This window comes from Pinus tabuliformis, chromosome J (genome assembly GCF_031772625.1).
Source record: "Pinus tabuliformis cultivar Carrire ecotype Pingquan chromosome J, CPIR1, whole genome shotgun sequence".
NCBI classification, from domain to species: domain Eukaryota; kingdom Viridiplantae; phylum Streptophyta; class Pinopsida; order Pinales; family Pinaceae; genus Pinus; species Pinus tabuliformis.
Window position 1 is genome coordinate 603,493,802 of NC_142295.1, and position 19,748 is coordinate 603,513,549.

At 38.9% G+C, this 19,748-nt stretch overlaps 2 protein-coding genes across 3 annotated transcripts in view; both read left to right on the forward strand.

The window, feature by feature from the left end:
* The window catches only part of LOC149228415 (uncharacterized), a 352,641-nt gene that overhangs the window by 131,971 nt on the left and 200,922 nt on the right, over positions 1–19,748 (forward strand). The gene's annotated exons all lie outside the window — the stretch shown is intronic.
* Positions 14,364–15,730, forward strand: LOC149228416 (uncharacterized). The gene is made up of 2 exons (XM_089375680.1): positions 14,364–14,937; positions 15,062–15,730. The coding sequence occupies exons 1-2, from the start codon at positions 14,810–14,812 to the stop codon at positions 15,555–15,557; spliced, it is 624 nt and encodes a 207-aa protein (XP_089231806.1). The 5' UTR covers positions 14,364–14,809; the 3' UTR covers positions 15,558–15,730.

Sequence of the window (19,748 nt, forward strand, 5' to 3'; positions counted from 1 at the left end):
TTCTCAGCTCCCCATCTCTATGCTACAGCCTTCTCCCTCGTTGCCTCCTCCACGCGTCCACTGCCATTCCTCGAACTCCATTCAGCCATAGAACCCACGCAATCATCCACTGCTCTTTACCACACCTTTGTGGCTATCGTCCTGTCCCTACGCAGCTCGATCTTGCCATTTCTCCATAGCCGTTCAGATGCAGCAGTGGCAATGGCAGAACCATGGGTAGCAGTATAGGAGGCAACAATGCAGAGGATGTTGGGCAGGAAGGCCTAGCATCAGCACAGGTACTGATGCCGGATGATCAGAGTAATACTCAGTGAGGAGTATTGCTAGAGCACAGTCCTCGCTAAGAGGGAGTGTTGATTTGGGGTAGCATCGGATGTGCTCTAGCCACGAAATTTGGTGGAGAGGTTGGGGCACATGAGATCTCCAATACCTAGAAAGGGTTTGGGCAGATTCTAAACAGATCAGGAGATATTAAAATAATTAATATTTTTAATGGAGTCCCTAAGTCTAAACTTAGGGAAAATAAAATATTAATGTGTATTAATATGAATCTGTGTTAGAATGGTCCAAAAGACATGGATCAAGCTAGATCTAATCTTAGCCGTTGATTAGGGACTTAATCTTGGCCGTTGAGATGTCAACAGGAAAAGTATAAGAGGAGGCTTGAGGGTCACTTGGAGAAAATACCAGAGTGATCAGTCATTCTATTCTCTAGAGCGGGGTTTGCTAAGAGAGATAGAATCAATGATCGAGAGAGTAGCTTAGGGGCATTGAGTACAGAGAGACAGAGAGGCAGAGATAATGTCGGGATAGTATCAGAGCAGCCAGAGAGAGAGACGCAGGAGCAGCCAGTGCTCACGTAAGGCCACGCAGAGGCAGCTAAGTGTTGCACAGAGCACCAGAGGGTCCAGCGTAGCTGATGCAGGGGCTCAGAGAGCTGACGCAGGCCAAGATAGGCTGACGTAGTGTCAACGCTGGGCTAGAAGAGGGTGACGCAGTCCAGATTGGGCAGAGGTTGGGGTTTCAGGGGCAGATTGGTGTTGAGTAGCTACCAGAAGGATTATCCAGGGTTTTAGTCAGTAGATTTGTCAGAAATCGAGAGGTATTAATGCTAAGGAAATTCTCTGTTGGATAGGCCAGTTCCTGCACCCAGATTGTACTATGATATTGCTTAATAAGACAACCCTCAGATAGCTGCCTGGTTTTCCTGCATTGGTTTTTTCGGGGACATTAGTCCAAAAATAATGGTATCATATGGTGTGTTTGTTCTTGTTTCTTTTAGTTGCTGATCTGTAATATGTTGAGCATGCACTAGTGTTTATTTTCAGTATTTACATTGTAAATAACTTGTTAAGGAAAAAATATTAAGTAGGTAGGAATAAATCAGATAAAATGCATGGAGGGTTTTTAACTGAGTAAACTTAGAAACTTCAACAGGGCAGGTAGTTCAGTAGACCGGAAAAGTACCTTTGGGTACTGCTTTAGTGTTGGATCAAGAATGATCTCTTGGTGTAGCAGGAAGCAAAGGTCGGTAGCTCTGAGCTCAACAGAAGCTAAATATATGGCAACCATCACAACTAAGTGCGAAGCTATATGGCTTAGAAAATTGCTTTTGAGCTTATTCAGAAGAAGGATGGAAGCGACAAAGATTTACTGCGATAATCAGAGTTGTATCAAACGCTCTGAGAATCCAGTATTTCATGATCGATCAAAACACATTGATATCAAATGTCACTTTATCAGAGACTGTGTTTAGTGTGGGGCAGTACAACTATAGTATGTCCCGATAGGAGATCAGGTAGCAGACGTACTCACAAAGGCTCTAGGAAGAGCTAAGTTCACTCAGTTCAGAGAGCAGATGGGTATGGTAGAGAATTTGTTTCAGTAACAGAAACAGGTAATTTCTTAGTTATAGTGGCAGGGAATGAGAGAGAGTTGCAGTGCAGAGTCAGTGTTGGCAGTAGTACAAATGCAACATTTGCGCAGTAGTTGGTGGGCAGTGATGTCAAACATCAGCAGTGCCGAGAGAGATGTTACAAAATAAGGTGAGTAGGTCGCATTACTAGAGCACATTCTTCGCTAAGAGGGAGTGTTAATTTCTGGTAGCATCGGATGTGCTCTAAGTCTCAAATTTTGCAGGGAGGCTTAGACATATGTATTCCACAATACCCAGAAATCGTTTTGGAAAATTCCACCCGGAGACAATTTTATTAAAATAATTAATTATTTTTAATGAGACCCTAAGTCTAAACTTAGGAAATTAAAATAATTAATGGGTATTAATCTAAACTGTGGGTGTAACTTCTAGAAGAAGACGAAGATTGAGTCCAAATGATTTGAGCCATTGATTAGAATCTAATCTGGGTCATTGGTTCTCAACTGGAAGATTATAAGAAGGACATCGAGGGGCATTTGGAAGACACACTAGAGGCAGATACTCAGTTACCCGAGTAAGTTCAATTTTCTCACTGGTCAAAGTTCGACAAGAGAAAATCAAATCAGAGGGAGAGTTGTAGGTGAGGAGAGAGAGAGGGTATCAATATCAGTCTGGAGGTCAGAAGCATGAGACATAGAGCAGAAGGAGGACAATGCAGAGGATGTGATGCAGAGGCAATGTGAGACTGGGGTAGGGTAGTTTTCACGCAAGGGCTGACGTAGTGAGATGCAGAGGACAACGCAGAGGCAGTGTGACACTGGGGTAGGGTAGTTCTCACGCAGGGGCTGACGTTGTGAGACACAGAGGGGGCAGCAGGTCCTCTCCTGGATCAGAAACTCGTTGAGAAGTGTCTGTAAAATTTCTCGTAGAGAATCCTCTTTTATTCTGCAGGTTGTATCTTCTACATGAGATTTTTGGTGAAGAATAATAAAGAAACCCTCATCTGCCGCACCGGTTTTCTCGTATGGGGTTTTTCCGGGGATGTTTGTCCAAAAATAACTGTGTCGTTGTGTTGTTTCTTTTCCTTGTTCAGTTTCTTGTTTTGGCATATTATTTTAAATAGTGAATGCTGTAGTTGTATTTACTTTGATATTTACTGTAGAACACAGTGAATAACTTGTATGGTTTAACAAGTAGGAGAAGTAACATCAGTTGTTGTAGTAGGGATTCTGGGTTTAGGAATTTTCACAATTGGCACTTCCGCTTCTTTGGAACTTTGACAATTTGAGTGCAACAGGGCTATCATTGCAAAAACTAAAATTTCAGCTTCTTCCTGGAAGGGGTCCCAGATTTTAGTCCTAGAACGTTCAGCCTTTAGGACCACTGTAAATTAGAGTGTAAAACAACAATGGAAAGATAATAATAATTCACTTTAAACAACCCCAAACTCCCCAGAAATTAAAGGAGAAAAGATACCAAACAAAGGAATAAGTTTCAGCCCCTTCTAGGGCAACTTGTCAACTAATAATCCAATCTGAAAATGCACTTTTAGAGCAGTATAACTCCACTTGTCTAGAGACAATATGTCTCACTCTGCTCCTTCTGTTGTTCCAATTGAAGGTGCCATTTATCGTTGGGATATCAATTAGACTTAGCTTGTCAATGGTTGCTTGGAAGACTTCTGAGTCTTTGTCCAACTTGCGCATCCCCCCTTTTTTCATAAAGATTTAGGACCATGTTAAAATCCCATGCAATGATTTGTATGGTCTCAAGGATCTTTCTGATCGTTTGTAGCATATGGATTCTCTCAACTGCCTTGTGTGGAGCGTATATGTTTGTAACACATATGCTATCATTGGAACCAATGATATTTAGAACTATAGTGATGGAGTTCCTCGTCACTACGGATGAGGATAGCTCATAAAGTGAGCTTTTCCATAGTATCAAATGCCTGCCAGCAGTGCCAATTGCGGAATTGGCAATGTAGCTATAGTTTTTGAAGCAATTCTTCTGAAGAATGTTGAGGTTCTCCATGGAAATCTTAGTCTCTTGAATGAGAACAATGTCAGGTTTGTCTGTAATGAGTTTGTGTTTTAAGACTCTTTTTTTCCTGGACCATTTAGGCCTCTTATATTCCATGAGATACAATTCATTGATAAAGATGTGGGGTTAGAGTGAGAGCTTTTACCTTACCCTCATTGAGAAGTCTTGCTCCAAGTTCTTGGAGGAGCTGACTTGTGGTTTTCCTTCCTCTTTTTCTGCTGGGTCCTTTGGGGTTTTGCTGCCCTACTGTCATGTTTGCCAGTATTCCTTTGTGTGCCGGGTCATCTGGGAATTTCTGGAATGTGCCTTGTTTTAGTTCTTCTTGTAAAAGGTATGCTCCTTCTATTCTTTGTATGTGCTCTACTGGTATAGCTGCCAAGCCATTTTTTTTCCATTCTTCTGCTATGGAGATGAGATCAACTCCTTCAAGGGCTTCCTCTATTGCGTTGTCTTCAGGGGAAGTTTCTGTCATTGCTGGTTCCATGTCGGTGTCTTCTGGTATGTGGTCTTCCTCTGCTTGAAAATGCTTAGAATGATCCTCCATTTGCGTCTGATTTGCTGAGTTTTGGATTCTCCCTTTATTTTCTTCCTCATTCTTACCATTTGAGATTGGTTCTTCTTGGTCTTCCTGTAGGGCTTCATATTTATTTTTGCTTGCTACTTGATATTGACCTTGTTTCCCTTGTGTCTTCCTGTTGTGCCTGTTTTTAGGTCCCACTTTAGTGAAACCTTGATTTCTTTTGAGCTTGAGTATTGCTTTGTTGAGCCTTGTTCTGGGGGCATTCTCTAAATAGGTGCCCATGTTCATGGCACTTTCTGCATCTAAATGGTATATGCTCATAGTCAATATTTTGGAGCCAGGCCTCATCTCTGAAGATTAACTTGATTGCCTCCGGTAGGCACCTGAGACATCCATATAAACACAAATTCTTGTGTAAGAGACATAGTAACCATTTTTGGTTCCCTTTGACATTTTTATGTATTCCCCTAGCTCATCCCCGATTCCCTTGAGCACTGATGGTGACCAATAGTCTATTGGCAGTGAGTAGAGCCTGACCCAGATCGAGACTCTAGTGAAGTCTTCCTTTTTGGGGGTGAAATTTTCCTTCCAGTATCTCATGTAGAGCCCGATCGAGTTGAAGAAGTATGGGCCTCCTTCGAAAAATGGTCTCTGTCTTCTAGGAGGTAAAAAATGACTGTGAAGAATCCCTTCGATCCCAATTGCAGCCTGATCTCTCCTTTAGGTTTCCATTTTGTCTGAATCCACCAGTTCAAGGCTTTTTCAGTGGGCCATATTCCCATGAATTTACAGATGATTGCATGCTCCTGCATGTAGTCTCTGTAGGCTGCCACATCTGGGTCCTGGATTTCCAGCACCGGGATCTTTTTTGCCTTGGGGTTGCAGTTGTTACTAGTTTTTGACTTGGTTCTTTGGGGCTTGTCTGACTGGGAATTGTCAGGTTCTTCTTCCGTTCTTTCTCGTGAAGTCGAAGCTTCTTTTGGGATGCTTCCGTTTGCAGACTCATCTTTTGCATCTTTTCCATTTGTTTTCTTTTCCTCTCTCGCAGATTTAGCAGTTTTGGAAGAGTGAAAGGTGTTGTAGGTAGTAAGCCTAGTAAAGAATGAGATTTTGGGCTCCTTATTCTTGCCTGTGATAGTGTCCCGAAAGGAGGGGGCCTCAGAGCCCCCTCCAGCCTCTGCCATGATCTGAATTGTGCAGGAAAACAAAAACCCTAGCTGTAGAGTTCAGAGAGCAGTTTGCCGAGACTCACGAACCTTTGAATTTTTTCCCATGACAAGAAATTTAGTTTTGATTTATTAAATTCAAAAGAAATATAATTTTAATATTAAATTATTATTATTATTATATATAAAAATAAAAATAAAATATATATATTTCTTAAAAATGAAATATAGTTTTAAAAAACAATTTGCGAATTTCAAAATCTTAAAATTTTTTAAAAATAAAATATTTACACAAATTTAAAAAAAAAATGTTTTAATTTAGATGGTATCAAAAACTCCAAAATCACATATATATTCATTTGTTTTGTAAAGTTTTTCATTCATTATAACTGAAGTGTTTCCTATCGAGTGACTTCAATACATTATAAAAAAAGACATTATATTTAATAAATTGTTATTAATATGATAAACTTAAAATCAAAATAAATTAATATAAATTAAATGGTAATAATTTTTTAAGAGAATATTAACACCATGGCTGAAAATTGTAGAAATTTTAAGGCTTTTCATAGAGGTGATATTTTATCTTTAATGTTATCCTTGGAATTTTAAGGATTTTCAGAGACATGATATTTTATGTTTTAACACCATGCTTGAAAATCATTGGAATTTTAAGACTTTTCATAGATGTAATATTTTACTTTAATGTCATGCCCATTGTTGGAATTTTAAGGTTTTTCAAAGTTGTGATATTTTATCTTTAACGTCATTTTTAAAAGTTGTTGACAATTTACCCCGAAAAAAAGGGCATGATTCCAGCATCAACACTTTTCGTTTTCAGGGTGTTTTTTGCACAAAAAAATATTGGCTTTTACTTCCATTTTGAAAAAATGTTGAAAAAAAAACTGTTATTCCAGCATCAACACTTTGCGTTTTCAGGTTGTTTTTTCTTGCTTTTTTGGGGTTTTTTAGTTATCTCGTTTTGAGGTAGTAGTTCCGATTTGATCAGTAACTTTGTTGTAGCAGGGTTGACATAAAACAAAGAGATACCAACAGAGAAAGCCAAGTATTTCGAGGTGCGAGATGGGGCAAAGTGTTTTCCATGCTTGGCAATATCGGCACAGACTACAACTAGGTAGCATGTGTAATTTACTCGGCCTCTAAAGGACTACTCTGCGCAGATTGCTCAAATTACACAGAATGGACACAAACAACCAACGAAATTGTTGCTTAGCCTCAAAACATTTATTTGGTGTTTGTCCAATCATTTCCTTGCATCTTCAGCTACTAATACACAGTATCAAAACACAATATGATGTCTAGCCAAAACCAAGATCCATGCCACTGTTGTTGACATCAGTGCAACACAAAACAATGCCAACGTAAGACACATGGCATATGTGGGGTAGGTGTGTGTATTGGGATTAGAAGGGATAATGTCAAGTAAAGGTACATATGTTGATCACCCTTACAACGCTTTATTGACACTAGTGCTCCCCTAAACCATGCATCCTAGTAAGGACCATTCCATGATACTCGCACACCATCCTAGGGTATAAGAATACCCTTCAAGGTAGGGAGCTATCGCCCACTAGGGGGAAGTCAACAATGCCATACATGAAGACATATCATGAAACAAACAGTACTGGGAGTAGCCATGGCCATCCACACCAACAACGATCAAAGAGTTAGTTTTACAAGATAACACACATTGACATGGCTTTACAAGGTTATAAGGTAGATCCTTTGGGATTATATGGTGAGGCCAAAAAGGAGTTCTAGAGTACCACTGCTGAAAGAGAGGTAAAAAGCCCACCAATCCTTAGGTGTGTGTGATAATGATGGTTGTGGTGTGCGAAAAATTCAAGGCAATGGTGGGATAGCCATTTGATCAACTAATGGGGGTACAACATCCTAAGTGTATAGATTTAAGAAGGGAGCAATCATGGAGGCATGAGTTATCCCTTTCCTCGGCCATTTTTTTCATCCCTTTGCTAGGTCTTGGATTCCTTCATGATTTGTCTTTATTGGGTGCATAACTTAGGAGCCCAAGCTTGCTTGTGAAATTTCCATTACACTTTTAAGATGGAGCAATTTATAGCTCATCAAGGTTGGGACATACAAGAGTTTCTTTCTTTAGATGAAGCATAATGCTTGAGGAACTGGGTGATGGCTAATAAGAGGGTAGAACTCATGCTAGGCTTTTTCCCACGTGCTAAATAAATGTCCCAACCATCTTTTGTATTTTTTCATTTTTCTTTTATTGTGGCTTTTTTATGCTTTTATCTTTTTTTCGTTGCGTCAGCCTCCAGGGTTAGGTTTTCGGGCCTAGACTAAAGGAAGAAGAACAAGGGTTTCCAATCCAATGACCAATGACCAAAAGCCCGAAGGATGGAGATGGATAAGGGAAATATGGAAAGTCGTAAGTGTGGATTACCTTGGATGGGCTATTTCGATCAATGCTTCGCTAGTAGTGCCCTTCCTAAAACCCGAAGGCCTCAGAGGAGGTCCCACTAGACTAGAGTCAAAGAATAACCTCTCAAGTGTTAGTTTTTGTAGCACCAGATAGTGTTCTAGTCTCAAACCTTATGGAGAGGCTAAAACGCATGATTTCTCCAAAACCCAAAAATTGTTTCTAGAAATTCCACCTAGAGATAGCCCAATTAAATTAATTGACCATTTTTTATATTTTTTCTAAGTCTAACTTAGGAAAAATGGTTAACTAATAGGAATAAATTGAGAAAGGTGAGAATTCTCTAGAAACTCACATGGATCGACTTGGAGATGATCTCAACCATCGATTAAATTTTAATCGTGGTTGTTGAAGTCTCAATTGGAGATTATAAGAAGACATCTAGATGGAGAATACACTAGTGCAGATGCTCAATGATCAAGGCAGCTTGATTTCCTAGTGGTAGGTGATTCAACAGTGAGATTGAGCCAGTATCGAGTAGCAGGTGGTAGAGGGGCAGTAGAGCAGATTTTCGGAGGAGTTTCTAGTTCTAGAGAGGCAGTGAGAGGAGGCCAAAATTATTCTCCAGGAGGTTGTGCAAAGGCTGCGCAGTGCCTCAAGAGGGAAAATCGATTTAGCCAATTAGGAGGTCGATTTAGTTGTTGAGTGCCGAGAATTTCTTCCAGAGGGGCCAACGAATTTATCTGAGGTTGAGGCAGTCAGAATTGGGCACAAAGAGGCAGTTCTAGGCTGTGCAAAATTTAGCCCACATAGAGGTTGAGTTGGAGCCATTTGTGGGTGTAGACTGACCCAGGATTGCTTGTGGAGGAGGGTAAATCCCCTTAGATATTTTTCCAGAATTTCTCTTAGATAGAAACGACAGTTTGGCGTCATTTTATTGTACTCTGAATTTTTGTCGCTGCTTAATAATAAAAACCCTCATCTGCTGCATTGGTTTTCCCGCATTGGGTTTTTTTCGGGGACAATTGTCTAAAATTAATTGTGTCATTTTTATGTGTTTGTGCTAGCATTTCTTAGTTCCTATTTTTTTGCTTCCGCAATATTTTTTATGGTGAAGAAATCGCAGTGTGAATTATTCATTGTTTTCCATAGCGAATAAACTGCATAATAATTAACTAGTTAGAAGAATAATTCTAGTTGCTACTTGTTGTCGCGCGGATTGACACGACAACGCTCAGACCGGGGGCTGTCACTCTGATCCCCGATCCCTCCGTTTAAGCCTGTCTCCCACGGCTAAGGGGGGTAGTCCCTGTGAGATGATGAGACCAACTGTCGACCAGTTGGTTGGGAGACACGAGATACGATATAAAAAGCACTCGATGGATTTGATTAATTTAGCAGACCAGTGCCTTAAGAGATTGTGGTTAAAACGATTACTTGTTAAATGATATAAAAATATGGACCATGAACAACAATCATCTATCATCAGCTAAATCACGATATCCAACAATTGAGAATTTTCAAAAAATATGAATGCTTTAAACCACCACGAATCATAAACATTAACCAGATATCAATTTCGCATCTCGACTTGAAAATTCAGCATGAAAGATATAACATGATAGACAACTGAAACTGGATCCGAAAAAAGAAAATTTTCCAATTTTTTATATTTTTATATTTTTTAAATAAAAAAAAGGAAATCTAAAGGTTAATCTAAAACTAAACTATAAATAAAAAAATTAAACTAAACCAAAAATCTTTTTTATTTTTTATATTATAAAAAATGAAAAAAAAAAAAAAAATCTAAAACAATATAAAACTTTAAACTTAAAAGTAAAACTACAAAAATGTTAAAACTATACCTAAGATCCAAATTTAAAACTTCTAAAATCTAAATCCAAAAGGTATATACATATAACCTAAGTCTAAATAAAAGAAAAAAAATGAAAATCTAATTAGAACGATTTCGAATTTCTCTTTTCCTTTTATTCCCTTATGACATATACCAAAAAAAACTAAACGCATATAATTTTAAAAGAAGTTAATACCCTAACTAAATACGACATGCAAAGCCCAAATGTTATGATATAACCCAAAAAAAATTTAATTACCTGTTACGCCCAAACCAGATTAACTGTTACCGTGCGTGAAAATTTGTTGCCGCCGACGCTGAAGACGTGACCCAGCAAAATGATATGATACGCAGATGCTACCTGAGCGATTTGGGAACGGGCTCCTTACCTGGCTGCCGACGTGACCACGATTCGATGTTGGCGTGTTTATACCTGAAATCTCCTGCGTGATTTTTTTTTTTTTGAAACCAGATTTGCGGCTTCAGCATCAGACGGCGGAAAGAATTGAATTGGATCTACGAATTGGAGCGGAATGGCTGAGTTCGGATAACGATAAAATCATACCCCTGAGCTTACGCAGTCAATGGTGAATGAGCAGAGACGATTTGAAGTTTATTTCAGAATGCTCCGACGTGATGGCCTTGATGAATCGCGCTACATCCCTCAGTAAAATCCAAAAAAAAAAAAAACGATTTACGTATATCACAATGACCAGATGCGTAGAGCATCAGAGCCGCTGAAAGCAGAACACAGGTATACTGGCGGCAGAAATGCTGAGGAATCCAACGTCAAATGATATCTTAAGTAAACTGATTCGATGCTGCCAGTGACGGCAAGGAGCAGCGAAAATGTATTTCACGCCCAGAAAATACTTGGCCCATAAATCGAAATGCTCTTGCTCACATTGTCGGCTTTCCTGAGATTGATCTGATTCTCCACGCATGCAGCCCTTTAGGGAAACTGATTTGCAGCTACGCCCTCACTGACATTGATGGAATGTTGGGCACTGATTAAATGTTTTGCTGCTAGGCCTGGATTGGCGTTTATCATTACAGGTGCAGTGGGTGAGAAAAATGATGGCAGTCTTGCAAAAACAAAACCCTATACCTGCAAACACAAAAGAAAACGAAACCCTAATGAAAAATTTATGAAAAGCAGAAATTTAAAACCCTAGATCAAAAATTTGAAACCCTAGAACAGCTGACTAATGTACAAACTTGGCCCCTTAACAGCCAGATTCAGCAATAAGCATGAAAATATTTTAAAGAACAGAAATTTTAGGTTTTCACTGTGAAGAACTTCAGAAAATCTCTCATGCAACTTAGAAAAATAAACCGAATGATAGACCCAGGATCAAATCCAACTGGGCTCAGCAAAAAATGCTTGCGGGAGTTGGCTGGTTCAGCCGAGAACTTCCCCGAACGCCCACAAAATTCCTTCAGAAAATGTTTTCTGCACAGCTCAAAACAACCGTCAATAAAGAGGGCAAAAATGCTGCTAGATCTCAAACAGTAATGGAGATACCTGCCATTACTTCAGAAACCCTAACAACACTCAAACCCTAGCAAGTGGACAAGATACCTGTGCCCACAATACTCTACAAAAAAGCTATTATTAATGGCTGAAAAGAAAATATGCAGAAAATTAAACAATCTCACAGCATTTCAAGAGAGTAACACCAGCAAGATATGGACCCCAAAGTCTTCTTTTATTAACCAGAAACAGATTTACAAGAGAGCTTCTTCAGTCTTAGACTCACAGATCCAATAATCTGAAATGACCCCTAGCACCCTATTTAAAGGAAATGATCCCAACGGCTAGTTCGAGTGATCCATGTAGAAATGATCTCGACCGTTGATGAGGATCAAGACATCTCTTGATCTCATCCGTCGATTTATTCACTTAAAATATTATTATTTTATTAGTTAGGGTTTTTGCTTTATTTTTTTAATTTTTTATTATTTTATTATTTTATTTCATTTTTTAAATTTTTAAATTTCTTAATTTTTATTTATTTTATTTCATTTTTTTAAATGGATCATCGAACTAAGCCTTCGGAAACATCACCTAGGACCTAGGACTTAGGACTCACGAGGGGATTTAAAACATTTTCAACCCTCAAGACACATTTCATGATGACTTTTTACAATTTACATCTCAAGGGGACAAACCCACTTAATACAGAGCCTCACAAAACACCCAGTTCTGCGACACAACTATAATCTAGCAGATCAACACACTAGGATTCTCCTAAAGTTCTAATGACAAAATCCATCCCGGCTTTGGGGTCAGGTTTGAAGGAAAACTCTGCCGATCCATGGATCGGTGAGACGAAAAACCTTCCAGGACGTAGATTACCACTAGAAAGTTAGGTCCACCTAGGCAATACACATACACGACTCATGTCTGCTAAGATTATTTACAATTCATACATGCAGACCAGTGTTGCACACATCGCAATAAAATCGCGATTAAATCGTAAAATCGCGATTTTTTAAAATCGCCGATTCAAAGCGCGATTTTTATCCAAAAAATCGCCTCTTTTTTTTATAGCGATTTTTATCGAAAAAATCGCGAGGGCGCGCGGCAGCGGGGTTTTATATGGAAAAAACGAATTTTTTTTTATTCATTCAGCAGTCCGCCGCGGAGGAGAAGGAGAAGAAGTGAGGGAGAGGGTTGCCGTCGGTTGTGGGAGCGAATCGAAGCGATTTTAGGAGGAATCCAAGCCAAGATCGCCAATTTGTCCATAAACCAGGTATGTAGATTAATTTTTTTTTGTTTTGGTTCTATAAAAACTTTGTTTTTCATTGTTTTTAAAGAATTTTTGGAAATTTTTCATTGATTTGGGATGGGTTATTTGTTATGACTATGAAAACCAATTTTTGATTTTGATTTTCTCATTTTCTTTAAACATTGTTTATTTTTTTTTATTTTTCATTGTTTTTGGCATTTGGTTGGGTAACTTGGGTTTAGAAATTGGGATTTTGGAAATAATTAGCTTGTAATTTTGCAAATGCTAAATTGTAATTTGTATTTACTATTATCATTTATGTAATCCTAAATTCCTATTTCCTAATCCTTATTTTTCCATAGGTTTGCAAATTCAAAATTCAAAAACAAACATGCCAAGGAAATTGGATCCTTTCTGGGAATATGGTGACCCTAAAACTCCGAATGATAGACAAAACTTGTATTGCAAGTTGTGTGGAAAGGAAATATTCGGGGGGGTGTACAGGTTGAAGTTCCACCTTGCACAAATCCCTGGACGTGATGTGGGGCCCTGTCTAAAGACAAATGCTGAAATTATCCAAAAAGCCATGAGAGCATTGGGAGAATTAGAGCACACTAGAGACGCCAAAGAAGAACTCAAAAGGCAAATAAAAAGGTCAGTTGAAGGAAGTGGGCCAAGTGGCACAGGTTCTACTGCAGCGTCAGTCAATCCGGTAGCTGCATCATCATATTTTGTTCCTCGAACCACACCTGGTTCACAACCAACTATTGGTTCAATGCTAAAAAGAACTGAAAAAGAAAAAGCTGACAAGTTGATGACAAAATTTCTCCTCTGGAGTGATATTCCTTTCAGCATTATAAGGAATAATCCATTTTTCCAACCTACTCTTGATGCTGTTGCCAGTGTTGGCCCGGGGTACAAACTCCCTTCTCTTCATGATTTCAGAGGCCGGCTTCTTCAAGATGAAAAGCGTGACTGCACCCAAAGATTGGAGGATTTTAGGGCATCATGGGCACAAACAGGATGCACTGTTATGTCAGATGGTTGGATTGACCAAAAGGGGAGAACCCTTATAAACTTCTTGGTTAGTTGTCCCTTGGGGACTATGTTTATCAAATCTGTTGATGCAACTCATCAAATGAAAGATGCAAAAACTTTATGTGATTTGCTGGATGTGTTTATTTTGGAGGTGGGTGCAGAAAATGTTGTCCAAGTCATAACGGACAATGCTGCAAATTATGTTGCTGCTGGTAGAATGCTTATGGACAGGCATCCTACTTTATTTTGGACACCTTGTGCTGCCCATTGTATTGATTTGATGTTAGAGGACATTGGGAAAATTCCCTTTGTCAAAGAGGTTGTTGACTCATCAAAAAGCATCACAAAATTTATTTACAATCACACATCTGTGCTTAGCTTGATGAGAAAATGCACCAACAACAAAGAGTTGGTGCGCCCCGCCATTACACGGTTTGCGACGAGTTTCATATCTCTTCAATCCCTCTTGAATTCTATGTGGGATTTGAAGAGAATGTTTCTTTCAGAGGAGTGGCGTGCTTCGTCAATGAGCCGCAAACCAGAAGCAGAGGCCGTCTGCAGACTAGTTTCATACCAGGAGGACTTCTGGGCGGGAGTGCAGGAGGTGTGCGCTGTTACAGAACCTTTGGTAAAGGTTCTTCGGTTGGTTGATGGTGAGAAGCCCGTAATGGGCTATTTGTATGAAGCCATGGATAGGGCCAAAGAAGCCATTCGGTCCTACTATGATGACAAGGGAGATGATGGGTTCCAGAGACAACTCCTTCTATGGAAGGTCATTGATGAGCGATGGAACAACACACTCCATCGTCCCATTCATGCTGCTGGCCTTTTCCTGAACCCTGCATTTTCTTATGCATGTGGGTTTAATTTTGATGTTGAGGTCGTGGAAGGATTATTAACCTGTGTCCAGAAGATGGTGAGAACTTCAGAAGAACGTATGGAGGTCTCTAGACAAATTGAGCAATATAAGTTGTCAGCTGGCACATTTGGCTTTGAGATGGCTGTCATTGATAGGACGGTTAAAATGCCAGGTATTTTTTAGTTTGTACTATGTAGTATGTACTTTGTAACTTTGTTTCAAATTTCATTGTTTCTTCAAATTCCATTTTTTTCTTATGTTTATTTAAAATTTTCTTTGTAATTTTGTTGTAGACGCATGGTGGAAGATGTATGGTGGCAGAGTCCCCCTTTTGCAAAATCTTGCCGTGCGGATCCTCAGCCAAACATGCAGCTCCTCGGGATGTGAGCGCAATTGGAGTGTATTTGAAAAAATACACAACAAGAAGCGCAATAGGTTAACACTTAAACATTTAAAATATTGCAAATTTCCAAATAAATTTTTGAATTCATTAAAGTTTTAAACAATATTTTTTTTATAATATTAATTATTAATTTATTATTTCATGAACTTTGTACAGGTTGGAGTCCCATAGACTTAATGACATGGTCTATGTCTACTACAATCTTCGATTGTGGGTGAAACAACTAGAGAAGACACCTGATACGGAAGCCATCTCATTGGATGGGATTGACACCACTGCTGAATGGAGGGTTGAGACCGAGAGGCCTCTCATGGATCCCACTGAGGATTGGTTAGTGCAGGATGAGGGGGAGGAGGAGGGGGAGGAGGAGGAGGAGGAGGAGCAGGAGCAGGAGCAGGAGGAGGAGGAGTTGGAGGAGCAGGAGGAGGAGGTGACACCGCCTACCCGGGCTACCCGGGCTACCACTACCACCAGTAGAGGACGTGGTCTCCGTCCACCTCAGCCTCCTGTAGCTGCTACTACTAGTTCTTCAGCTTCTAGAGCACGTCAGACTCCACTGCCATTTCCACCACCACAGGCACCAGCTTCTACATCTAGAGGGAAAGAGAAAGTTGTGCCATTTTCTCGCAAGAGGGGCAGAGGAAATCAATAGGATTAGACTTTCATTTTATTGTATATGACATTATGACATGATGAGATACATTATCATATTTTTTGTTGATATTTTGAGGCTGAGTTGGACTTGGGACTCAGGACTTACTATTCAGGACATGATTCAATGTTATGTGTGATTTTAGCGCTAGAAATGATATTGAACATCTTATATATTAGTTTTTTTATCATATTTATGTGTCAATGTATTTATTTTATGTTGTAGATGGTTTAGATATTAAAAAAATTGAAAAAAATTGAAAAAAAATGAATATTTTTGTGCCAAACGATTTTTTCCCGCTTTTTTCCTATTTTTTCCCGATTTTAACGATTTTTTCCGCTTTTTTCCCGGCGCCGATTAAATCCCGATCGCGATGTGTGCAACATTGATGCAGACTGGGTTTACAATCAAAATGATCAAGCTGCTGATGACTGCAGGATGGCACGGAAACGTTGATCAGGTGCTGCCCCTTTTTGCAAAGAAAAGGGGGATGTACTGCATGGGTAGTTGACCAGTAGAGGTCAACATCTGGCTCTACTTGGGGACACGTTGCTGCTTGCAGGAATGTGAGAATCCAGAATCTGCATCCATACAACACAAAAATAAGTAGCGTCCATCCAAAAATCATCATATACATTAAGCACAAGAAAGATAAAAGCTCTTCATTTATTAACTAATCTAGAAAAGCAAATCTAATCCTAAAACAGAAATAAAAATGCGGAAAAAACAAGGAGTAGGGTTAGAAATACGATACAAAAGATGCCCCATGGCATCAGATGTGTTCAATATAGTGCATACTGAGCATTTGCCTGCTTTCAGGCAAATCTGTTGGCTGCTTGTCGGATGTGCCATGTCCAATTTTGCATATGGTAGGACTTTTGCCTATCCGAAAATCAAGCTGCTCACGGCCGTCTGATGCGTCAAATCTTCTTCTTATTTTCTTTCTCTTGCGCTTTTTCTTTCTGGCAGGTTGAATTACTGATGATCTGGTACTTTCTGTTTCAAAACTATCAGATGAAGTGTGCGTGATATGTCTTTCTTCAGCCCGCATCTGATCTTTATCATTCTTAAGTCTATCCGGATCACCTTCAATTAACCATCTTTCAATTGAATCAATAACCTCCTCATAATAAGATGGAGCTTGTTGCAGCACATGAGAAGGCTCCTGATCTATTGATGTCACCTGGTTTCTTTCATCTTCCAATTGCTGAAACCTTTGAACCTGTATTCTAATGGCATCCATCTGTCTAGAGTGTTCAACCTTTATATCACCAATTTGTCTGGCATGATGTTCTTCCATGTCTTTTATCATTTTATTGTTCTTTTCCTTTATGTCCATCAAGTAATGCTGCATGAAATTTATTTCTTCTTTATGATTCGCTTGCATGTCAACCAACTGATTATTATGATTGAACGTCATGATGGTCATTTCCTCATCCATGGTTAATAGCTTGTTTTGCATAGAGTCAATTTACCTATCATGATCAGCTTTCATGGTCACCATATTTTCCTCTAAAACTGACAACCTGCTTTGCATGATTCTAATTTCTGTTTCATAATTAGTTTTCATGGCCTCAATTTCCTCAGCATGCTGATTTTGTGTGACCTCCAACTCCCTATTACGTTTTTCCAGGTGGGTGCATAAAGTTTTAACATCATTGATAAGACTAGTTTGATTGCTTTCCATATTTCTTACCAGCATCATTAGATCTTGTATAATTTGCTTTTGTTCTTCCCTTTCACTATTATTTGTCCCTGATTTTCCACTATGATGATCAGCAATATTTCCGGTTGATGACACATTCTGATCTTGAAAACTTTCTTCAACAGCTGGATTTTTTACAAGATTACTTTCTTTCGTTTGCACAATTTTAGAGGTAGAAGGCAAGCTGTTTGGACTATCATATCTATCTTTAAAAGCATTGAGAATGTCTTGTAAAGAAGTGAAAAAATCATTAGGAAAATTATTAAACCAATTCAAGGCATCACCCTCTAAAGAATGGACAAATAGACGCATCTTGAAATCTTCATGATTATATTGAGGAAATCTACAATATAAGATCATTACACAAGTAAACCTGTTTAAATGCTGTCTAACAGTGACCGAATCACCACCCGAGAACTTAAATAATTTAGAAATGGCCTCTTTCGGAAGATCATGGAGATTATCAGTAAAATGACATGGTTTACATGAATAATCCATGATGAACAGTAAGGGATCAAATGGATGATAGAAAGAGATTTCTGCTCAAGAAAATTAAGAGATGAAAGAAGTGGAGTCGCCACTTGAACAATGAATCTGATTCTAGGATCCAAAAAGTAACCACAAGCAGATATGAGGAAAGCTTCTTGTCTGGGAAAAATGAGAAAGTGGAGTCGCCACCCAAACAAGAAACAAACCGAAGAGATGCTACTGATATGGCGAAAAATAAGGCAATAAAAGATCCAAATGATAACCCAAAAGGTTGAATTTGCCAGCTCAAAATGAGAGATGAGAAATATGAGAAGATGAATGTCGATGAAACTCCAGGAACAGAAAAACTCTGTCCCCGGCAACGGCGCCAAAAAATGTTGGCGTTGCCGGGCCAGATGAAAAGATAAAAAAGAGAAGGATGATTGTCGTTGAAACACCGAGAACAAAGTGTCCCCGGCAACGGCGCCAAAAAATGTTGTCGCGCGGATTGACACGACAACGCTCAGACCGGGGGCTGTCACTCTGATCCCCGATCCCTCCGTTTAAGCCTGTCTCCCACGGCTAAGGGGGGTAGTCCCTGTGAGATGATGAGACCAACTGTCGACCAGTTGGTTGGGAGACACGAGATACGATATAAAAAACACTCGATGGATTTGATTAATTTAGCAGACCAGTGCCTTAAGAGATTGTGGTTAAAACGATTACTTGTTAAATGATATAAAAATATGGACCATGAACAGCAATCATCTATCATCAGCTAAATCACGATATCCAACAATTGAGAATTTTCAAAAAATATGAATGCTTTAAACCACCACGAATCATAAACATTAACCAGATATCAATTTCGCATCTCGACTTGAAAATTCAGCATGAAAGATATAACATGATAGACAACTGAAACTGGATCCGAAAAAAGAAAATTTTCCAATTTTTTATATTTTTATATTTTTTAAATAAAAAAAAGGAAATCTAAAGGTTAATCTAAAACTAAACTATAAATAAAAAAATTAAACTAAACCAAAAATCTTTTTTATTTTTTATATTATAAAAAATGAAAAAAAAAAAAAATCTAAAACAATATAAAACTTTAAACTTAAAAGTAAAACTACGAAAATGTTAAAACTATACCTAAGATCCAAATTAAAAAATTCTAAAATCTAAATCTAAAAGGTATATACATATAACCTAAGTCTAAATAAAGGAAAAAATGAAAATCTAATTACAACGATTTCGAATTTCTCTTTTCCTTTTATTCCCTTATGACATATACCAAAAAAACTAAACGCATATAATTTTAAAAGAAGTTAATACCCTAACTAAATACGACATGCAAAGCCCAAATGTTATGATATAACCCAAAAAAAATTTAATTACCTGTTACGCCCAAACCAGATTAACTGTTACCGTGCGTGAAAATTTGTTGACGCCGACGCTGAAGACGTGACCCAGCAAAATGATACGCAGATGCTACCTGAGCGATTTGGGAACGGGCTCCTTACCTGGCTGCTGACGTGACCACGATTCGATGTTGGCGTGTTTATACCTGAAATCTCCTGCGTGATTTTTTTTTTGAAACCAGATTTGCGGCTTCAGCATCAGACGGCGGAAAGAATTGAATTGGATCTACGAACTGGAGCGGAATGGCTGAGTTTGGATAACGATAAAATCATAGCCCTGAGCTTACGCAGTCAATGGTGAATGAGCAGAGACGATTTGAAGTTTATTTCAGAATGCTCCGGCGTGATGGCCTTGATGAATCGCGCTATATCCCTCAGTAAAATCCAAAAAAAAGAAAAAACGATTTACGTATATCACAATGACCAGATGCGTAGAGCATCAGAGCCGCTGAAAGCAGAACACAGGTATACTGGCGGCAGAAATGCTGAGGAATCCAACGTCAAATGATATCTTAAGTAAACTGATTCGATGCTGCCAGTGACGGCAAGGAGCAGCGAAAATGTATCACGCCCAGAAAATACTTGGCCCATAAATCG

Excerpts from the sequence above, each read along its gene's own strand:
- LOC149228416 (XM_089375680.1), top strand. The coding sequence starts at position 14,810 with ATGTATGGTGGCAGAGTCCCCCTTTTGCAAAATCTTGCCGTGCGGATC. Across the intron at positions 14,938-15,061 it reads CACAACAAGAAGCGCAATAG|GTTGGAGTCCCATAGACTTA; the intron begins GTTAACACTTAA and ends AACTTTGTACAG.